This window comes from Phodopus roborovskii, unplaced genomic scaffold (assembly GCF_943737965.1).
Source record: "Phodopus roborovskii unplaced genomic scaffold, PHOROB, whole genome shotgun sequence".
Lineage (NCBI taxonomy): Eukaryota > Metazoa > Chordata > Mammalia > Rodentia > Cricetidae > Phodopus > Phodopus roborovskii.
Window position 1 is genome coordinate 162,837 of NW_026126598.1, and position 20,978 is coordinate 183,814.

Below are 20,978 nucleotides of genomic sequence, written 5' to 3' on the forward strand. Positions count from 1 at the left end.
AAGGAGGCTGAGACTCGTGGGTTCATTAACCTCTTCGTGTGGGTGCACGTCTCAATGTGGCTTCTTCACGTGGCCTTGTCATGTGTTTAGGCTGGGCTGCATGTGGGTTTCCAGAGACCACGTGCAGACCTTAATGCTGGCTTGGGGAATCTCAGAACACCGCTCCTACTACACAGTGACACTTCACACCAAGACAGGAGACACTCAAAGTGTCAATGGCAGGAAGCACAGGTTCTTGGAGGATATTCTGGAAGATCTCCCACCGCAGACTGTAAATGACATTGGAAGCACATGTGGCAAGTAGGAGACCAGAAAGCCCTGGGGCTCTGATCCAGGAGATACAACGGCAGGAGTGGGAAATAAAGAGGCAGAGAGGGCATTAGTTGTACTGACCAGTGTGTGTGTATATAAACATATCTATGGTATAAATCAGTGTATGTGCACAGACATATATGCGTGTAATAAATGCAGTGAGGAAGGGGAGTGAGAGAAAAATAATTTTTTCTTTCTGTTTTCACTTTCTGAGACAGTCTCTCCCATAGCCCAGGCTGACCTTGAACTTCTAATATAGCCAAAAATGACTTTGAACTTCTAACCCTTCTGCCTCTACCTCCTGAGTGCTGGAATTGCAGACCTGCAGTTCACTCCCAGTTTATGCCAGGCTGGGGATCTAATTCAGAGTTTGGTGCATAGCTCTGCTCTCCAGTACTGGGGTCGGAAGCATGTGCCACTCTGCCTTGTGCCGTCCAGAGATTTTTTTTCCAATGGTTTTTAAAATGGGGGGGGGGGCTAAAATTTCCATTTTGCATCATACCCTGCAGACTGCAGAGCCAGTTCTGCAGCCATGGATGCCCCCATTGTGAGACTGGGGTCTTGCATCATTCTGGAACAGCTCAGAAGGCCAGCAAGGCCAGACCTTGCAACACAGTCCTGGCTTCCCTTACAAAAGCATTAACAACTGGTTTAACTCCTCGAGTGCTACAGATCTAATCCCTCCAAGCACTGTACATGCATGACTTCAAACCTTCCCACAGCCACTTTTCCTTTAACTAAAGGGTAAGGCATGGAGGCAAAGCCTTTTCCAAAGACATGTTTTTTTTTTTGTTTGTTTGTTTGTTTGTTTGTTGTGTATGGTGTTTTGTCTTCATTTAAGAGCGCCACATTCATGTAGTGGAGGCAAGGGGAGGATCTTGTATCCCCCAGAACTAGAGTGATAAACTGTCATGAGCCACCACTTAGGTACTGGGAACTGAACCTAGATCCTAGGCAAGTGCAGCCAGTGATTTAAACCACAGCTCCCTCCCTCAGCCTCAGTAAACACATTTAACCCCAGCACTCAAAAGGCAAAGCAAGTCTATCTCTGTGAGTTCCAAGGCTGTCCTGATCTACATAAGGAATTCCAGCCCAGCCTGTCTGAACAATCAAATAAAATAGGTTAAGGACATCTATTCTGAGGATATTCCAGAACTCACATATCTTTCCGTTGTCATCATCAATTAAAGACAACTGTCATTTCCTCCATATTTTCCTTATTGACTTTCCCAGGGGAGGGGAATCATTTCCTTTAAACCCATTGTTTTCCTGGACCAGATGGCAGCCTGTCCCCCACTCCACCAGTTCTAAAGAATGATTCCTGGTAAGACAGACTTTGTGTCACAGTCAGCCAGCTTCAAAGGGGAAGTGTATGCTGGGTGTATGCCCGGCAGTGGTGGTACTCACCTTTAATCCAGCACTCAGGAGGCAGAGGCAGGGGGGGGGGTCTCTGTGAGTTCAAGGCCAGCTTGGTCTACAGAGGGAGTTCCAGGGCAGCCAGGGCTACATAGAGACACCCTGTCTCAAAGAAACAAAACCAGAGAGAGAAAGAGAGAGAGAGAGAGAGAGAGAGAGAGAGAGAGAGAGAGAGAGAGAGAAGTGTAAGCAAAGTCAAGGCGATGCTTGAAGTCTGGTATGGTTTTTCTGGTTTCTAGTTTGCTCTGGCTGCCTTGTGGTGAGAACCTTTGTCCACAGGCCTGCGGTGGGCTCCTGGGGATTGGGCCTTTAGTTCCTCTCCTTGGAGGGCAACATCAGAGAAGCTTTCTGAGTGAGAGTCACACTTAAGAAACACACTTTCTTTCAAAACCCATTTTTATTAGGACCAAGCAATGAAGGAGTGAAAGGTATGCCCAAGGGTAGAGTTAAAAGCAGATATTTGCACAGGTTCCTATGTTTTTATTTCTGCCTGTAGAATGTTTGCATGCACTTTAGTGTGAGTGTTATGTTGGGACCAGAAATAACCCTCTGGTGTCATCCCTCATGAAAGATTTAAAGAGTTTATTTATTTATTTGTTTATTGTGTGTGTGCACATGCATGTATGAGTATACAAGTCAGAGACACACCGTGGGAGACAGTTCTCCTTCCGCTGCATGGGCCCCTGGGTGGATCAAGCTCAGGTAGTCAGCCTTGGGGGCAAGTGCCTTTACCCACTGAGCCATCATGTCAGCCCCTCCCTTGTTTGCTTGTTTGCTTTTGTTGTTGGTTTTGTTTTTGGAGACAGAGTCTGTCACTGTGACCTAAGGCTCACCCATTCAGCTAGGCTGGCCATCTTTGCCTCCCCAGCTCTGGGTTTATGAGCATGTGCTGCTCTTAGGAATTCTACTCCCTAGCCAGTTTCCATAGATTTCTGTCATACAGCAGAGGCCAGCAGATCTCAAGCTCAAGACCAGCAAGTGGGCTGGGTGATGGTAGCACACGCTTTTAATATTCGCATGCAGGAGGCAGAGGCTGACAGATCTCTGAGCCCTAGGTCAGCCTGATCCACAGAGTAAATTCCAGAACAGCCAGGGCTACACAGAGAAACCCTGTCTCGAAAAACAAAACAAAAAGCCCAGCGCGTTCCAGGTCAGGGCTATGCAGGGAAACCCTGTCTCAAAAACAAAATAATAATAACAACAACAGTAACAATAATGAAAGAGGATGTGTGATCCTTGAAGCTGACAAGAATGCTTGGCTTGATTCCTTCTGAAGAAGCAGAAGTCAGGTAACGACGACAGAGTGGCTGGCTGCTTAGGGGCTCTTGACTCTCGTGGTGTGTTCCATCTTTTATATTTATTTTAGTTGTACCACATGCTACACTGTCAGTCACGGTCGAGTCAGCGTGGGTTTCTGTGTGAGTCCCGGCTCACAGAGGCATACATTTCCCTTTTCCTTTCCTGCCTCTTTCTTTCAACCCGGCTGGGGCCTGAGCATCCTGTCCTGGTACTCTTTCCCTGAAGCCCTCTTCCCTGCTCTACGGCGGCTCATCCACTCTGTGGCTATTGAGAAAAACCACGGCTTTCCCTCTTCCCCTTCTCCCTTCTCCAGCTGCTGACATTTACAACTTGCCTGCCCTGGAATTTTTCTTTTAAACTTGAACAAAATTATCCTGGAGTTTAAAAAAACAACAGCAAACCGCATGTGCCATCATAAGTCATTACTGAAAACTTGTAGCCAGACGTAGGATCTCATACATTTATGTGCACATAGTCATTCCACAAGTATTTATTATCACCTACTATAAGCAGATAGTCTCCTTCCAGGCACCTGAGAAAAAACAGTAAAGCAAAGTCCTTAAACTTCAAGATTATACATTCATTGAATTTTCCCCTAAACCCTTCGGAGTCAGTATTACCCCTGTTGGACAAACAGAGCAATCAAAACTGAACATAGTTATATAGAGTCTTCCCTAAGAGTGTGTGTCGTGTCTAGTAAGTATTTGAGCTAGGAATCAAAATGAAACCCACGTGACTCTGCAGCCAATACAGTTGTTACTGCGTTCATTTAGTGCGTGTGTGCATGGAAGCAGAGAACAACCTTTGGAGGTCAGTTCTCTCCTGCCACATGGCTCTCAGGGACACTCGGGTTGACAGCTTGGCAGCAGGCCCCTCTACCCACTGAGCCATTTTGCCAGTCCTGCAGTCAGACCATGCTTTTGGCTACCAGAGGTGTACACCACTTCTGGCAAGGGGAACCATAGGGAAAGCCTAGAGGAGTGTTTCAGGCTAAAGGCATAAAGGTTGCCAAGGCTCCTGCAGGGGGGAGAATACCTTGGGAATTGGGGAAAGTGTAAATAGAAAGTGGCGCTAAAGTTGACACAGGATCTGTTTTCCTTTCTCTGGGGCAGGAGCAGCCTGTATTTCACAAAAGCTGTAGCTGTGAGATTCCAGGGGGAACATGTGTGAAAGGGGGCGGCCCACATCAAGGGGAGATCCAGTGATTGACTAGACATTGTTCAGCATCAGGGAGAGGAGCTGAAATGTCTCTCTCTGTCCCACTCTCCTAGAACTTTACATTCTCCCAAGAGTTGGCTAACAACACGCCAGCTAAAAGGGGACACAGGATTGAGAATGGAGCTCAGTGGAGAGTGCTAGCCCCAAGTTCAATGCCCAGCACCAAAGATAAAACGGATGAGGAGCTGGGATAGTGCTGGACAATGCAATATGAATTCATGAATTCAGTAAGGACGAATGAATGATTTCAACTCATACTCGTGCAAAAACAGCCATGCTTGAACTAGCACATCCCAAATACCAATAAGGAACCCTGGTTGCAGGGCCCAGGCTCTCAGCTTCCCCTGGATAAACTGGAGAACAAGAAGACTGTTCCTCAGCATCTTCTCTGAAACACAAACAAAGAAAAAAAATAGCCAAAACCAAACCACCTAAAATCAGAAAAATGTGGAGCTGGAGGTTTAGGACAGACTCTTTTTGCTCTCCTCCTGGGCTACCTCGAAGTTCAAACACAGAAAAGGAAATGTATGGAGGCTCCTTGTGGAATATGAAAACTCAGCCAGTACCATGCATCCTGAGGTAAAAGGCCTCCCTCAGCTGGAAATAAGTGTATTGGCTCAGTCCAGATTCTATTTTTTTTTTTTTCTTCAGTCCAGGGAATATTGACAAGTTCATTAACTCTTTCAGATCAAGCCCAAGACCCAGCAACACTCATACCTATTTTGTCAGCCATGTAAAGATGGACACAGGCTCTGAGCAGTTCCTAACCCAATACATGTTTCCCTTCACACACACACACACACACACTATCCCCTTACCATAGCAATTAGAGTATTTAAACACACTTCAAGCAACTAGACCCTTCTAGAAAAGATTGATTTCATTTCCACCTGAGTGAGAGAAAGATGCAGCTGAGGAGTGGTGGCATTTTTGAAGTCCCCTACCCATTTAACTCACAGTTGCCTGTCCCTCTGTCTTGTTGTTGGACTGTTTGTCTTAATGCCATTCAACATACTTGGAGATCCCACTGCCCGTCTGATGGCCTTTGGGAGCTATTCGCCCCGTCGATGGAACTCTTACGACAGAGAGTAGAAATTGGCATCTCTTCTGACCTTTGTGTCTTCGAGTGTCCTGGGCGTTTGGGTCTCAAGCTGCAAATTTTGAGCTTGGTATAGAATTTGGGGAACGAGGGGCTTGAGAAATAATATACGAGAGGATCCAGCATGCTGTTCAGGTAGGTGAGACTGAGGGTAACGTGGAGGGCTGTGTGGACAGAGGGGTCACAGGCACTGGTAGGCACTGTCCAGAGGAAATAGAGCCTGGCCAACACGCTGGGCAGATAACACGTGATGAACACAGCAGCCACCACCATGATGAACCGGGTGGCCCTCTTCATCCGAGTCTGTCTGGCCAGCTGCTGCCTCTGTCTCAGGCTCCAAACAACTTTGAAGGAGCAAAACAAGATGATGGCTAGGGGCAGGAAGAACTCCAGCTGGAACATAATGTCATGCCAGCCGTTGGCTGACTCCATGATGAAGCTCTCACAAGACACTGTGTCCTGCACACACAGGTGACTCTCCATGAGAAGATACACTGTCCCCAAGATGACCAAGGTCCAGAGCACAGAGGCGGTGGCCGCTGCTGTCTGATTGGATATGGCATTCATCACGTGGTGGGGGTGGACCACTTTGAAATACCTGTCCGCAGCCACCACGGTGAGGAAGACAATACTCCCGGCCCTATTCATGGCCAGCATGAAGAGGACCAGGCGACAGGGAATATCACCAAAAGTCCAATGTCTATGTCTGAGGTAGTAGTCCGTCCGCAAGGGGAGGCAGATCATGAGGAGAAAATCGGCCACGGCCAGGTTGAAAAGGTAAATAGTGCTCGGCTTCCAGGTCTTCATGTGAAAGCAGAAACCACACAGCGCTATCCCGTTGCCCAGGGCACCAAGCGCAAAGGCCAGGATGAGGAGTGGCGGCATCACCTGGGAGATGGGGTCCCCCTCGATGAGACAGCAGGACCCGTTGTCCATGGCAGTCGAAGAGAGAACGAGTGTCCTTGATTGACTGGTACAAAGGCACAGATGCCTATCTGAACGCTACCACTCCCCCGGCGGCAGGGCTTCTAACCTCATCACCCTGGGATGCAGTCTCTGTAACCACAAGAGAAACGTTAGCCAGGAAATGAGAGCCTGGAGCAGGTCCTTTCTCCTCTTCAGCCTGGATCACAAGCTCCATGTCCCTGGAAGGGGTGAAGCCTGCGGCTGGGCCAGGCTCTGAAGTGCGAGCCATTTTCCACACCTGCACATTTCTGGGACTCAGCTCTGGGGTCCGACTGGATGCATGCTGCTGAGGAATTGCTGGATCAAGCCCAGGGATGATTTTTCTTTTCTGCTTTTGCCTTCTTCCCCCAGAGCCTGTGCTACAGAGTACAGAGTGCTCAGAGCTGCCCAGAGGCTTTGGGGAAAAAAAAAAAAAAAGCTTGTTTGCCCTCCCTCCTGGAGGAGAAATCTAAACATTTCCTGGAGTCATTCTGGGCGTCTGCCTAGCTCCTTTCCTCCCTAACCTTTGCCTGACTGCCCCGTCCTCCCCAGTCCCCTGGGACACTCCCATGTAGTGCCAGAGAGGGGAGGCCGTGTTCCGTAGCCTCTCAGGGCCACTTCTTGTGCCCACACCCAGAAACACAGCCTTTGACACAAGGGGAGGGTCTGCGGAGAAACGAGGTTGTAAACGTGATATCCTTCAGGTATCAGAAAAATCTTTGTGAGCTGAAGGTTTAGTTCAGTTATGACACAAGCAAAGCTCTGAGCTCTATTTCCTTTGTCAGTCCTTTCCAGAAAGATACTAAAACTGCACGAAGGGCCCCACCTTTCCCTCCTATCTCCAAGAGGCAGCCCCTTCCAGAGGAACCAGTGGTTAGTTACTTTTGCAAAGAGTTGGCTTCTTCCCAACCGTGAGGGTCTGCAAGGGATCAAGCAGTTGCTTAAGGAGTTAATTTCTAAAATAATCACAGGCAGAACTAGACTGCTTTAAAAAACTGGAAGTCTTTGCTAAAATGTCCTGTTCTTTGGCTTGAGACGGTGTCCATCTGCCCTGTGCCTTTCCCAGTGTAGGAAGGGCGGGGAGGGAGAGCATTGAAAGAATTCGAAAGTTCATTCTTCTGCTTGCCGACTGAAGCTAGAGTTGAGCTGGATGTGGTGATGCAGGCCTGGGACACACACACACATACACACACACACACACACACACACACACACACACACACTTTTAAATAAAGATTTATGTGATTATTTTACTTATGTGTAAGTACTCATGGGACCAGAAGAGGGCGTTGGATCCTCTGAGCTGGAATCCCAGGTGGCTGTGATGAATCTGGGCCCCCTGGAAGGGCAGGAGGTCCTCTTAACCACTGGCCAATGTCCGCACCACCACCCATTTTCTTTTCTTAAGAACCACTCTCAAGTGGGCCAGGTTGGTTTTGAACTTGCTCTGTAGATAAAGACCTTGAATTCCTTGTCTTCCACCTCCCAAGTACTGACATTAAAGGGTGGAGTCCTAACAAGCTGGAATCCCCGTTTTCATCTCCACCTCTTCTTTTCTCCTCCCTTTACTCCACGCCCCCCTTTTCCTTCCCCTCTCCCTCCCTCCATCCCTTCCTGACCCTTTAAGGCAGGATCTCTATCTCTGTTTAGCCCTGGCTTCCCTTGAACTCTTCATCCTCGAGGTCACCTGCCAGGTGCTTATGTTTTCCAACCCCAAATCAGCCCCATGTATCCCCCACGGCAGCCCACTGCAGACACCATCCCCTTCCATGGCATCCCCCACTGCTCCCCATCACTGTACACGGCTGCCTTCCACATGTAGAGACCGTATCTTACATGGTTTCCCTTCCTCTCGTCTGTCACGGGAAAATTAACATTGTTCTGTCCTGTGGATTGGATCCAGGGCTTTCTTTATGTGTTCTAAGCCTACGCTGTTCCCATAACTTTTCCTTCCCCCTTTTTCTCTCCTCTTTCCCCTCCTCTCCTCTGTTCTGAAAGGGGATCTCTAAATTGCACAGTTTATCTTTCTGTCTTTGACCTGGATATGTAGCCCAAGCAGATCTTAAAACGGTGGCCTTCCGCCTCTGCTTTGTCGAGCAGGGCTTGCAGGCTAGCCCACCATGACCAGCAAGGCTCGGCTATTAAAATCTTTTTTTCTTTTTAATAAAGTTTTATTTAAATTAAAAGCAATCTTATTTTACATACCAACCCCAGTTCCCTCTCCCTGCCATCCTCCCGTGCCGCCCCACCCCCATCTCACCCTGTTTTTCTCTTTCCATCTAAGGGTCTCACTACCTCCATCTAGTCTGGGAGAGCCCAGAGTATGGGGCACACATGGTTCAAAAAGAGCTGTTTAGTTTGGTTCACTGTTCGTTATATGGTGCTGGGGGATCAAACCCAACACCTCACTCTACCCCTGAGCTAAATCCCCGGCTATTTTCTATTACTTTGCTGAGACAGCCTCACCCTCTAGCCCAGGATAATTCAGTGTCCTAAGTACTGGGGTTGAAAGCCTGAGTCACCATGCCTGGCTGGCCCATGTGTTTTAAACAGCTTTGAATTTCTTTAGAAACCCACATCTCTGCCTTTTTGTATTTTATCTATTTGCTTCGTTGTGTGGATTGTTTTGGTGTTTGAAGCGCTTATCTAATTGTTCTCTGTCAATAAAAACTCTTGGGAATCTGATGTCAGGGTAAGAACCTGAATGATCAGAGAATCAGTGGAGAGACAGTGACCTCCGTCCTTTTTCCTTCCTTGATCCCGAAAGGCTGAGAGTCTTTCTAGGCCCAACCCTTGCACCTCTAAAATCTCTATAGATAGTTTTTGTTGTTAGCTCCCTTACCCTGCCCCCTGCACCCCCCCAGTCTGATTCAAAGCAAACTTTATTGGCAGTCTTGGGAGTAATTGAGTGCGATCAAAATATCCCACAACAGGTTTTTTTTTGTTTGTCCTGTTCTGTTTTTTGTTTGAAGACACCATCTCTTTTTACGTTTTGAGCTGGTCTGGAAAGCACTGTACAGGCCAGGCTGGCCTCAAACTCATGACAATCTTCTTCCTGCCCCAGACTCCTAAGCACTGGGGTTGCAGGCATGAGCATGAGCCACGACACCCTCCCTGTGTTTACCTTCTCCAGAAAACTGGAAGGTCTGCCGCACTGGATTGGATCAGTAGTCCTGCACAGCAATAGCCCACAGGAGCCCAGAGCCGCAGGAAGTCCCCCTCACGCAGGACATGCGTTCTGCAGCCCACCACAGTCCCTGCCGTACATCTGCTGGGTGTCCTTCCTTTCCATGCCCCGTCTCTGTGGACTTTCAAGCATGTCATCTCTGCTCAGGCTACAGTTCACATTTCTCGGATGAATCATGAGGTTCTTCGTGAGTACTTCTCTGTCTGCTTTTCTTCTTCAATGTCATTCTTCTGCCACTTTTCTTCTAGCGCCCCACCCCTTAGTAGTCTTATAACTTCTAATAGATAAAGGTGTATGCCAAACACTTAAATCCAGCGTCTGTGCTCCTCCAGAAGCTCCTTGAATGCAAATTCTATCTGCTTGGCAGATAAGGCCTAATACAAGGAACATGTAAATAATTCTTGAAGGCTTTGCTAAATTTATTTACTTTGTGTGGATGAGTATGTGCCCAAGTACATACATGCATGCCACATCCGTGCAGGAGCCCACAGAGGTCAGAAAAAAGTACAGGACGTAGTACTCATTGCTTGTACAGAGGACCCAGATTCAGTCCCTGGCACATACACTTGGTGGCTTCAAGGCTTCTGACACCACAGGCCTTCCCAGGCACCTGCAGTTACATGAACATACCCACACACAGACACGGAGACACACAACTAAAAAGAAATTTAAGAATGAATATTTAGAACAAGGCATTGTGGCTCACACCTTTAATCCCAGTATTCAAGAAGCAGACTAAGGTGGATCTCTGGGAGTTCCAGGTCAGCCTTGGCTACATGAAGACTGCCACACTTTTTTCATTTTAGTGTTTTGAATTATGTGTATGTGTGTCTGTGGGCATGGTGCATGTGAGTTCAGGTGCCGTGGAGCCCAGGAGAGGGCATCAGACTCCTTGGAGCTGAATCCCTGGACCATCTTCCAGCCCCCAGCTTTTTTCTTTCTCTCTTTCTTTCTTTCTTTCTTTTTTTTTTTTTTTTTTTTTTTTTTTTTTTTTTTGTCTTTTGGTTTGTTTGTTTTATTTTGTTTTTCGAAGCAGGTTTTCTCTGTGTAGCTTTGGAGCCTGTCCTGGAACTCACTCTGTAGGCCAGGCTGGTCTCAAACTCACAGAGATCCGCCTGCCTCTGCCTCCTGAGTGCTGGGATCAAAGGTGTGCACCACCAATGCCCAGCAGCCCCCCCCCCAGTTTCGTATAATGTTAGGTACGATTTCAGTGATTTTAGGGCAGAATAGAAGCATCAAAACTGCATAGTGAATGAGAGGGGCTCAGTGGCATGCCCCTTTAGTCCCAGGGTTCAGGAAGCAGAAGCAGGAGAATCTTTGTGAGTTCAAGGCCAGCCAGGTCTACAGAGGGAGTTATAGAACAGCCAAGACTACAGAGTGAGACCCTGTCTCAAAATAAATACGTGCATAAGAATGTATCCCTGAGCTATTTTTCTTGGTCCTTCAGGACATCTCAATGTCTGGGACAGAACACAGCTGGGGAAATAGTACATGTGCATGCCTAATCAAACAAAAAGCAAACAGGAGCTGTGCATGGTGGCTCACGCCTCTAATCCCAGCACTCGGAAGGCTGAGGCAGAAGGATTACTGTAAATTCAAGCCCACCGTAGGCTTTTCAGTGGGGTGAGTAGTTGTCTCTCTTATGGCTCTGTTGCTCTGAATAGACACCATGAGCAAGGCAACTCATAGAAGAAATCACTTAATTGCTTACAGTTTCAGAGGGTGAGCCTGTGGCCATCATGGCAGGGAATGTAGCAGCAGGCAGGTGAGTGTGGTTCAGAAGTAGCTGAGGGCTCACATCTGATCTGTAAGAGCACAAGAGTGGAAGTGAGAGAGAGAGAGAGAGAGAGAGAGAGAGAGAGAGAGAGAGGGAGAGAGGGAGAGAGAGATCAGTGACATGGCTCCTTCAGCAAGGCCACCCTCCCAATCCTTCCAAAAGGTTTAACCAGCTGGGAACCAAGCATTTTAATAGATTAGCCTATGGGGGCTGGTCTCGTTTAAACCACCACCTCAGTAGTCTGAGACAATATTTCTTAAATGTGGTAGGTACACCAGAAACAATAGGAAAAATGTGTCAAAGGGTCACAAATAGCATACACATGTTTTTATTTTATTAGGTATAAGTTTAATGAAAATTGGTACCTGGATTACATGAAGAATTTAGGGGGATGAAGAGAACTGTTAGAATCTTCGGGGGAAGAAAAGAAGGGGCTAGTTTTGTTTGTTTTGAGGCAGGGTCTCATTATGTACCCCTGGCTAGACTTGAACTCACAGAGACTGCCCACCTCAGCCTCCCAAGTGCTGGCATTAGAAGCATGTGCCACCTTGTCTAGCTGACAAGAGGTTAAGAAGCCTTCCTGTATAGGACACTTAGGAGGTATCACCTCCCTCAACTCCAGAGTCTTCTGTGAATCTCATTTAGGTTGTGCCTCTTCCACGAACCTTCCTACCGCCCACAGGCACACTCGCACGCCCACGCGCATGTGCGCACCTTGCAGGAATGTAATGATGTTTTTCGTATGTGTCTTACCAGAACCCAAGGAGCCAACACCACGGAATGGAGAGAACACACAGCCAGTGTATCTTCAGTGACTGAGTGAGCCAGTGATTGCAGACCCAGCCCACTTGTTGCCCTAGCTGAGAGGAGACCCCACTGAGCAGGTAGAGAGCATGAGAAGGTCTGGAAACCTGCCAGGCTGGTCTGGCATCAGCTTGGGGCTCTCACGCCCTTCGGTGCCGCCTACTCTGGTGCTTGTATAAGATGGCATTCCATTCCATCCGTGACAAGGGCAGGAAGTGGGATTCCCAGTGGTGTTACCTAGTAACAGGTGGTGGGAGAGGATGTATGAATTCAGGGACCCTGCTTCCCTAAATCTCTGTCCCCAGCTGTGGGTGGGAGTGTGTGCTGTGTGAGCTTCCCTATTCTGATGTAACAACTCATCACATCTTGGGGGCTGAAATTAGGCTCTCATAGCTCTGGAGGCCAGAGGCTGAAGTCTAGGTGTCAGCCATGGCTACACCTGCTCAAGGACAGGTTCTGGGTTTTTCTTCTTCCAGCTTCCTTGGCTGTGTATCCCAATCTTTGTATCCTCTGGCTTCCTCTTCCATGTCTCTGTCTGTCTGTGTCTGTCTGTCTGTATATATGTCTGTGTATGTGTGTATGTGTGCTGGAGACTGAACCTAGGGTCTCACACAACTGTCCTTTCACTGAGCTATGGCCCTAGTTTCCATGTGTCTTTTATAAGGGTATTTCACCATTGGATGTTAGCTAGGCCAAAAATGTCTCATTTTAACATTTTTTTCATCTGTGTGTGTATTTATGCATGTGACTGCCATCTTCTTCTGTTCGTGAGACAAGGTCTCCTGTTCACTGCTTTGTACACCAAGCTTCCTGGATTTCTCCTGACCCTGCCTCCCATCTCACTATAGGAGTGCTGTGCTGGTGTCTGGACTCAGTCTTTACACCTGCACAGAAAAGCTCTGCCCAACTGAGCCCTCTCTCAACCTTTGTTCCTTATCTTTTTTAAAAGATTTGTTTAATGTTTAATCATGTGTGTGTTGTTGTTGGTGTGTGTGTGCGTGCGTGCGTCTGTGTGTGTGTGTGTGCGCGCGCGCGCGCACGCGCGCACATGTGTGTATGAGTGGATGGACATACTGTTGGAAGCTAGAAAAGGGTGTTGGATTCCCCGGCATTTGTGAGCACCCTGATCTGAGAATCAAATTCAGCTTGGATTCTCAAAGCACAGATTGTGCACTTAACCACTGAGCCATCTCTCCAGCCAAAGTTTTCTTGTTTTTTCTTTTTTATACATACGGAGTCTATGTAGCTAAGGCTGCTTTAGCCTCCCATGTGCTGGGTAATTCTTAAGTACAACTACAAAGACTCTTCTAGGTAAAGTCATATTCATTAGAAATCAGGTTTCTAGTAATCAGGACTAGGGGCTGGAGAGATAGCTCAATGTTAAGGACCCTGGCTGTTTTTCCAGAAGACCCAGCTTCGCTTCCCGGCACCCACATAACTGCTCACCACTGGCTGTAACTCCAGTTCCGGGGCTTCCAACATCTTCATCTGGCCACCCAGCACCAGCCATGTGCACTGTGTACAGACGTAGATCCAGGGAAAGCACCCACCAAAATTAGAAAAAAATCAGGGCATAGATACATATTTTAAGAGACTATTATAGTGCCGTGGCTTTTCAGTGTTCAAGCACTGGGGTTCCATTATGCCTAAGCATTTCTAATACCTCTTCAGCAGGGAAGGAAGGTTACTGACCAAAATGAAGGTTTAAGTGTTTCATCATATTTTTTTATTTGCTTGTTTCTTCTCCAGGTGGCCTTGGCACAGGGCCTAATGTTGGGAGAAAGTTGTAAGGTGAAAAGCAGGATTGTTTCACAGTGTGACTGTGTGTCACCCTGACCTATCACAGGTGCTGAAGGAAATTCCCTGCCACTCACTTCAAAATAAACTCTGAAAACTACCAAAACAAAACAACCTACAACTGATGGATTCTTTGAACGTATGAAATGTAAACAAAGTTTTAAAAGAGGAGAGAAACTCTAGATTTAAGAAACATGTGTATTGAAATCTGATTCAATGTCCCAAGTTGTTAAAAGTCAAACACAGGGCTATAGACATGGCTCAGAAATTATGAGTACTGGCTGCTCTTCCAGGGGGCCCAGGTTCAGTAGGGCAGTGGTGATGCTGGCCTTTAATCTCAGCACTTGGGAGGCAGAAGCAGGTGGATCTCTGTGAGTTCAAGGCCAGCCTGGTCTACAAGAGCTAGTTCTAGGACAGCCTCCAAAAGTCACAGAGAAACCCTGTCTCGAAAAACAACAACAGTAAAAAAAAAAAAAAAAACCAAAACAAAACCAGAGGACCCAGGTTCGATGCCCAGAACCCACATGGCAGTTCACACACTGCTTGTAACTCCAGTTCCAGGGGATCTGACATCCTCACACCCATGCACATATAATAAAATCAAATAAGTTATTATTTAAGAAAAGGTCAAAGACATTGAGGCAAGTATGGTTATTGATTGACAAATTGAGAATATTAAGGAATTATTACTAGTTGTGTGTAATAATGATACTTTGGTTACATTTAAAGAAAGAATCCTTGTTTTTAAATTTTTAAAAACTTACTATTTTTTTGTGGAGGAGGTCTGTGTAATTGGTTGACACACTGTGGAGGTCAGAGGACAACTTGAAGGAGTCCATTCTCATCCCACCACGTGGGTTCTACATCCACATCTGCAGGCAGCAAGAAAAAAGAGCAATGCTGGGCCTGGCTTGGGCTTTTGAAACCTCAAAGCCCGCCCCCAGTAGCACACTTTCTCCAGCAAGGGCACACCTCCTTCCTTCTCAAGTACTGCCACTCACTGATGACTAAGCATTCAAATATATTATCCTGTGGGGCCATTCTAATTTAAACCACCTCACAGGGTCTCATTAAGTTGTCCAGGCGGCTTGAACTCATTCTCTGTAGCCCAAGCAAATTTGGGCTACTAAATTTGCAATCCTGCTACCTCAACTCTAAGCTGACACTACCAGGTCACCCAAATGCTCACCTTTTAAGAATTGCACGGTTGTTTCTGGACAGGGTCTTGATATGTCATCATGGCTGGCCTGGAACTTGCTATGTAGGTCAGTATGTCCTCAATATTCACTTTGAATGTTCAGTATTACATTATGTAAATTTCAAGTCAACGTTAAAATGTGGATTTAGTGTTGAGGGTCCTATTACACTTGTCTAGCACACACAAAGCCCTGGGTGCTGTTCGATCTCTAACACTACATAAGTCACAGGTGGCAGTGTATATTTGTAGTTCCAGCACTTGGAGGTAGAGGCAGGAAGGTCAGGGGGTTTAAGGTCATCCTAGTCTACATAGTGGGTTTGAGGCCAGCCTTGGAAACATGAGATCTTACCTCAAAAAGAGTGTATATGGCACTAGAGGGATGGCCCAGGGGTTACGAGCACTTGTTGCTTTTGTACAGACCTGTGCTCAGTTCCCAGCACCCACATAACTTACAAGCATCCATCATTCCAGCCCCAGAGGATCTGATATCCTGACCTCCAAGGGTACTAGGCATGCATGTGGTGCACAAACATACATGACAAAGAAATCTGACTTTTAAACATTATATCTTTGCGGGGTAGTGGTGGCTCACACCTTTAATCCCAGTACTTGGGAGGCATCGGCTGCCAGATCTCTATGAGTTCATGGTCAGCTTGGTCTACAGAGCAAGTGCCAGGACAGCCAAGGCTACACAGAGAAACCCTTTCTGGAAAAGCCAAAAAATAAATTATATGTGTTTTTTATATGCAATTTAAAATTTCAGGTACTAGAATATGAATCCCGGGTCTAGGGGTTGGAGCCCAGTGACAGAGGACTTGCCATTCACAGCGTGGCAGTGAGCAGGGGCAGGGAAAGCATATTCTAAATTCTGCCACTTGGGTTTAAGGCTGTGAGAACTTTCTGTTGTGTTGCTTTGAAGTGTGGTTTCTGTTTTGCTTTTCTTGAGACGGAGTCTTGCTATGGATGGCCATAAACTTTTAAACATGAACTTATGGCTGAGGCTGTTAAAGACTGAGATTACAGGCATGTACCAACATGTCTGGCTGTGTGTCCTGTGCCAGCCAGCCAGGTCCTCTGCAAGCGCAGCCCAGTGCTCTTTCCAGCTCTACTCCTATTTGTTGTTGTTGTTTTGTTTTTAAATGGTTTGGCTGTGTAGCACAGGCTGGCCTCAAACTCTCAAATGCTGAATTTATAGGACTTCAACACCTTATTAATTATTTATTTCTTTATTGCTATGTTTTGGATCAAACCTAGGGAGATGACAAGGTTTCTGCCCTCCCAGCTATACCACAAACCTTCTCTTTCATTGTTTTATTGTGCGAGCGTGCGTGCGTGCGTGCGTGCGTGCGTGCGTGCGTGCGTGCGTGCGTGCGTGTGTGTGTGTGTGTGTGTGTGTACATCACAGTGTTTCTATGGAGGTCCGAGACCTCTTTGGTCTTTGAACTGTGGATCTGGGGATCCAACTCAGATCAGTAGACTTGTAGGCAGGCTTTCCCTCCTGAACCACCTCTCACTAGCCCTCTAGTCTTCAACTTTTTCTTTTTTTTTTTACAAGTAGCTTGTGACATTTTTATAAGATTGTAATAGGAAGCTTTTCTGAATTGTGGAAGGAATCTCAGCAAAGACTCCTGGCCTTAGCTGGCGTTGCTTTCTCCTGATAACATGGCACTATCTTCCTAAATTGATCTTCTGCATTGAGAATGCACAGGCCTCTTTGTGGCGGAACTGGTTGAGTCCCTTGTCAATCCTGTATAGCTGGAACAGCAGATGACCTTATTAGACATCTAATTTTTGGAGGCGCCAAACAGGTTGGTTTTCATTATCCTCTGAGGAGCCTACTCCTTCCCTCCCACCTCATGCCCTAATCCTGCTCGCTTGGCACAGGGTTCTGAGATCAGGACCCGGGGAGATGGCAGTCTGTGTGTTGTGTTTGTCACCTCAGCGTCCTGCACCCTTCTATTGGTGTCTACCTCCTAATATTTTTTGGCAACCTGTCTCTCCTCCCTCTTTATCTGTCTAAAGTTTTCAAAGATGAGTCTCGGTGAGTTGAGGATAGCCGGGTCTACATAATGAACTCCAGGCCAGCCAGAGCTACAAAGTGTCTCAAAACAAAAAGCAAACAAACAAGAAAAAAACAGTTCAAGTGAATAAAATGGACCTCTTGAGAGGGGATGGGTGCTCAAAAGGCAGTCAACCAATATCCAGGCTCACAAAATGGTTCCACAGGTGGAAGTGCCTGCCACCAACCCTGAAAATCTGAGCTCGGTCCCTGGAACTCCCGTGGTGGAAGGAGAGGGACGTGACTTCTGCAAGATTGTCCTCTGACCTCCACATGTGTGCTCTGACAGGTGTGCCCACCCCATCCCACCCCACACAAACAAACAAAAATGAAACGTAACCAAAACGTTTCCAAATGGCACACCCTCTTCACCATAGTTGGCCACTTTGAAAATGTTGAGAAAGATCCGGGCAACAGGGAAATGGGTGGAAGAACAAAGCCTGTCATTTCTGGAGAATCTGGACCCTCTGATACAGCATCACATGGCAGCCACCAAGCCCAGAGCAGCCTTCTGATCCTTTCTCATCAATGGGAGGCTTCTCAGAAAGGGATGTCGACACTGCCCCATCCTGCAGGCTTCAGCCTAATGTCTGGTCTTGCATCATCACACTTCCCCTTGCTCTTCAGCCGGGCCTTTATCTCCTGACTCTGGACAGATATCTCCCCCAACTCCATTTTCTGAGAAAGGGTTTCTTTGTGTAACCCAGGCTGTCCTGGAACTCCCTCCATAGACCAGGCTGGCTTGAACTCAGATCCGCCTGCCTCTGTCTCCTGAGTGCTGGGATTAAAGGTACCGCCACCACCATCCAGCTCAGATTTCCCTCTTGTGGTTAAGGAAATATCTGGTTTCCTAGTGATATCAGTTCAGTATACATTCGGTAGTGCAAGAAAAAGACCCTATTGTGATGGTTTGAACACATGGGAGCTAGTGTTTTTCTTTGTGTGTGTAGAGGCCAACCTTAGGCATCATCCCTCAGCTAACACCCACGTCCCCCTCTCCACCCACTCACAGGGTTTCTCTGTGTAGCTTTGGAGCCTGTCCTGGCACTTGCTTTGTAGCCCAGGCTGGCATCAAACTCAGAGATCTGTCTGCCTCTGCCTCTGCCTCTGCCTCTAGAGTGGTGGGATTAAAGGTGCACACCCCCACTGCCCGGTGTCTTAATTCTGTATACATAGATCAGTACATCATTGAACCCTCATCAGAGAAGCTGTTTCTTGTAGTAGATGGCAACTAACAGAGACACATAATTGGAGAATGTGCAGATAAGAGATCTTAGAATGCTCAGCCCTAAATGGGCTGTTTTTATCATACCCCTCCCCTCAAGGCTCAGGGATTTAAATAAGAGGGGGGGGGTGGTGGAAAGATTTCTAAAAGCAGGGTGGTGGTGGTGCTTAACTTCAAGGAAACAGCATTGTCCAGACTCGACAGACAGATGCACATATAAACTGGCAGAGAGACCCCTGAGTAGAAGGGCTGCACTTGAGTGGAAGACCTCATGTCTCTGAGGAAGATTCTGCCAGCTCCTCAGTGGCCTTTACCATACCTAAGAGCTAAAGACTGTATTATAGGGGAAAAAAAAATGCAAATTCGGGTTCCAATGCCAACTGTCCAGCTAAAAAAACAGAAGCGCCTTGTAAGAGTACAAAGCAAAAGATAACTGAATTCTGAATTCTGGAAATTGGATTCACCTGATTTGAAACTGTTGAAAAGTTGAACGGAAAAGTTGAAAAGTCACACGGTTGTGAGCTAGAGGCTGAAATCAGAGTGGATGCAAAAACCACAGAACCCCAGGCAGTGGGATTCCCCTAACAGTGAAGAAAGGGGCAAGGGGTAGGAGTGGAGTGAAGGGACATGGAACACACCAGATATGGCCAGGTATGCTGCTTAGGGTTGAAGAAGGCTGCCTCCCATTGGCTGAACACCAAGTTCAGGACGCTAGAACAATAGCCTAAACAGCACCGCCTTCTGGACAAAGCTGAGTAGGACAGAGGTAAGAAACAAAACCTGAGGACCATCGGCATTTCAGGCACAAACAACTGGGCAAGCACTGACTCCCAAGTCATTGCATCTACATCTAAAAGCCATGATTGCCACATGTGCAATTATTTTCTGTACCATTAAAATGTCGTCAAGTAAACTGACTACTGCTAACAATGCATTGCCATTTGACATTCTGTTTTAATGGGTATATGCATGGTGTGTGTGTGTGTGTGTGTGTGTGTGTGTGTGTGTGTGTAGGCAAGGGGCAACATTGAGTGTCATCCTAAGGAACTGTGCACCCCTTTGACAAAGGGTCTCTTCATGGGCCTGGGCCTCACCAGCTATGCCCAGCGAACCCCAGGGATCTGTCTCCAGTTCCCAGCACAGGGATTATAAACACGCAGCACACATCTGGCTTGATACATTGGTTTGTTTGTTCCTTGTGTTTTCATATGATTATTAGTGCCATGGAAGACTTGTGGGAGTCAGAGGGCAACTTTGTGGAGTTGATTCTCTCTTTCAACTGTATATGGGTTCCCAGAATTAAACTCTCAGGCCTGTGTGGCAGGGTCTCGTCCACTAAGCCATCTTATTGATCTCCATGCCTGCCTTTGGGCGTGAGTCCTGGAAGTCTAATTCAAGTCTTCTTGCACCAACTGGATTACACCCTCAGCCCTGAATCTTGACATTGGTTTTTAAAATGTGCTTTCCTTTCCTTTCTTTCTTTCTTTCTTTCTTTCTTTCTTTCTTTCTCTTTTTCTTTCTTTCTTTTCTTGTTTTCTTTTTAGACGCCTGCCTCTTTCCTCAGGAGTGCTGAGATTAAAGGCGTGCCCTGCCCCCCTCCCCCCAGCTAAAAAATGTGTTTTCCTCTCTCTCTCTCTCTCTCTCTCTCTGTGTGTGTGTGTGTGTGTGTGTGTGTGTTGTGGTATGTGTGTTTGTTTTTAAGACAGGATTTTTCTGTATAGCTCTGGCTGTCCTGGAACTCACTCTGTAGACCAGGCTAGCCTCACAGAGATCCATGTGCCTCTGCCCCCTCAGTGCTGGGATAAGGGCATGTGCTACAATGCCCAGCTTAATTTTATTTTTTGAGACAGGGTCTTATGATGTAGCCTTGCCTGGTATGGAATATGGAACTCACTGAGATCTCTGCTTTGGTGCTAAGTTTAAAGATATGTACCGTGAGATGCTGAAATGTGTTTTGTTTTGTTTTTTCTTTTTAAGAAGTCAGGGGCTATAACTTAGTGGCAGAGCCCTTGCCTACCTTCCACAAAGTCCTGGGTTTGATTCCCAGTACCAAAAGAACGTTGACGGAGACCACACTGGATGGATCTCTGGTGGAGTGTTTTGGATAGCTTAGTCCATGCAAAGTAAGTTGTAAACAAAATGAAAGGGCTGGCAGCAATGTCTGTGACTGTAGTTGGCACTGGAGTAGAGGCGATACATACACAAGCAACTCTCTTTCTTTCTACCAAGCCCTTTCTAGGTGTCCTAGCATCCCCGTTTCACAAGTGGGACTTGGGCTGAGCATGCAGATGAAGGGGATTCCCCAAAATAAAAACAAGGAAGCAAAACTAAGGCAAGGCCGTATGTGGTGAAATCCAGAAACCCTGACTTGGGATACATAAATTCAAGCACAGAACACGTAGAAGGCGAGATATGCACGAGTCATATGGAAATAATTGTCAGCCTGGTGAGGTAAATATAAACAGCAATTGATAGGATCTTTGCAAGAATAATTCCAATTTAGGGTATAGTAATGGAATGAAACCCAGTGTCTCATCCAGCCGCGATCTCTCCGCAGAGGGGTGACTTATCCATCCGGCTAGTGGTTAGTTGGGACTCTAGGATGTAGCCCAGACACTGGGGCAAGGTGCCACATCATTAAT

General features: G+C 46.9%; 1 protein-coding gene across 1 annotated transcript; it reads right to left on the reverse strand.

Moving 5' to 3' along the window:
- Positions 1-3,437: 3,437 nt before the first annotated feature.
- Hcar1 (hydroxycarboxylic acid receptor 1) lies at positions 3,438-6,353 on the reverse strand. Its single transcript, XM_051205064.1, has 2 exons — positions 5,203-6,353; positions 3,438-3,559 (listed from the first exon to the last, which is right to left on the reverse strand). The coding sequence occupies exon 1, from the start codon at positions 6,278-6,280 to the stop codon at positions 5,252-5,254; it is 1,029 nt and encodes a 342-aa protein (XP_051061021.1). The 5' UTR covers positions 6,281-6,353; the 3' UTR covers positions 3,438-3,559; positions 5,203-5,251.
- Positions 6,354-20,978: the final 14,625 nt, after the last annotated feature.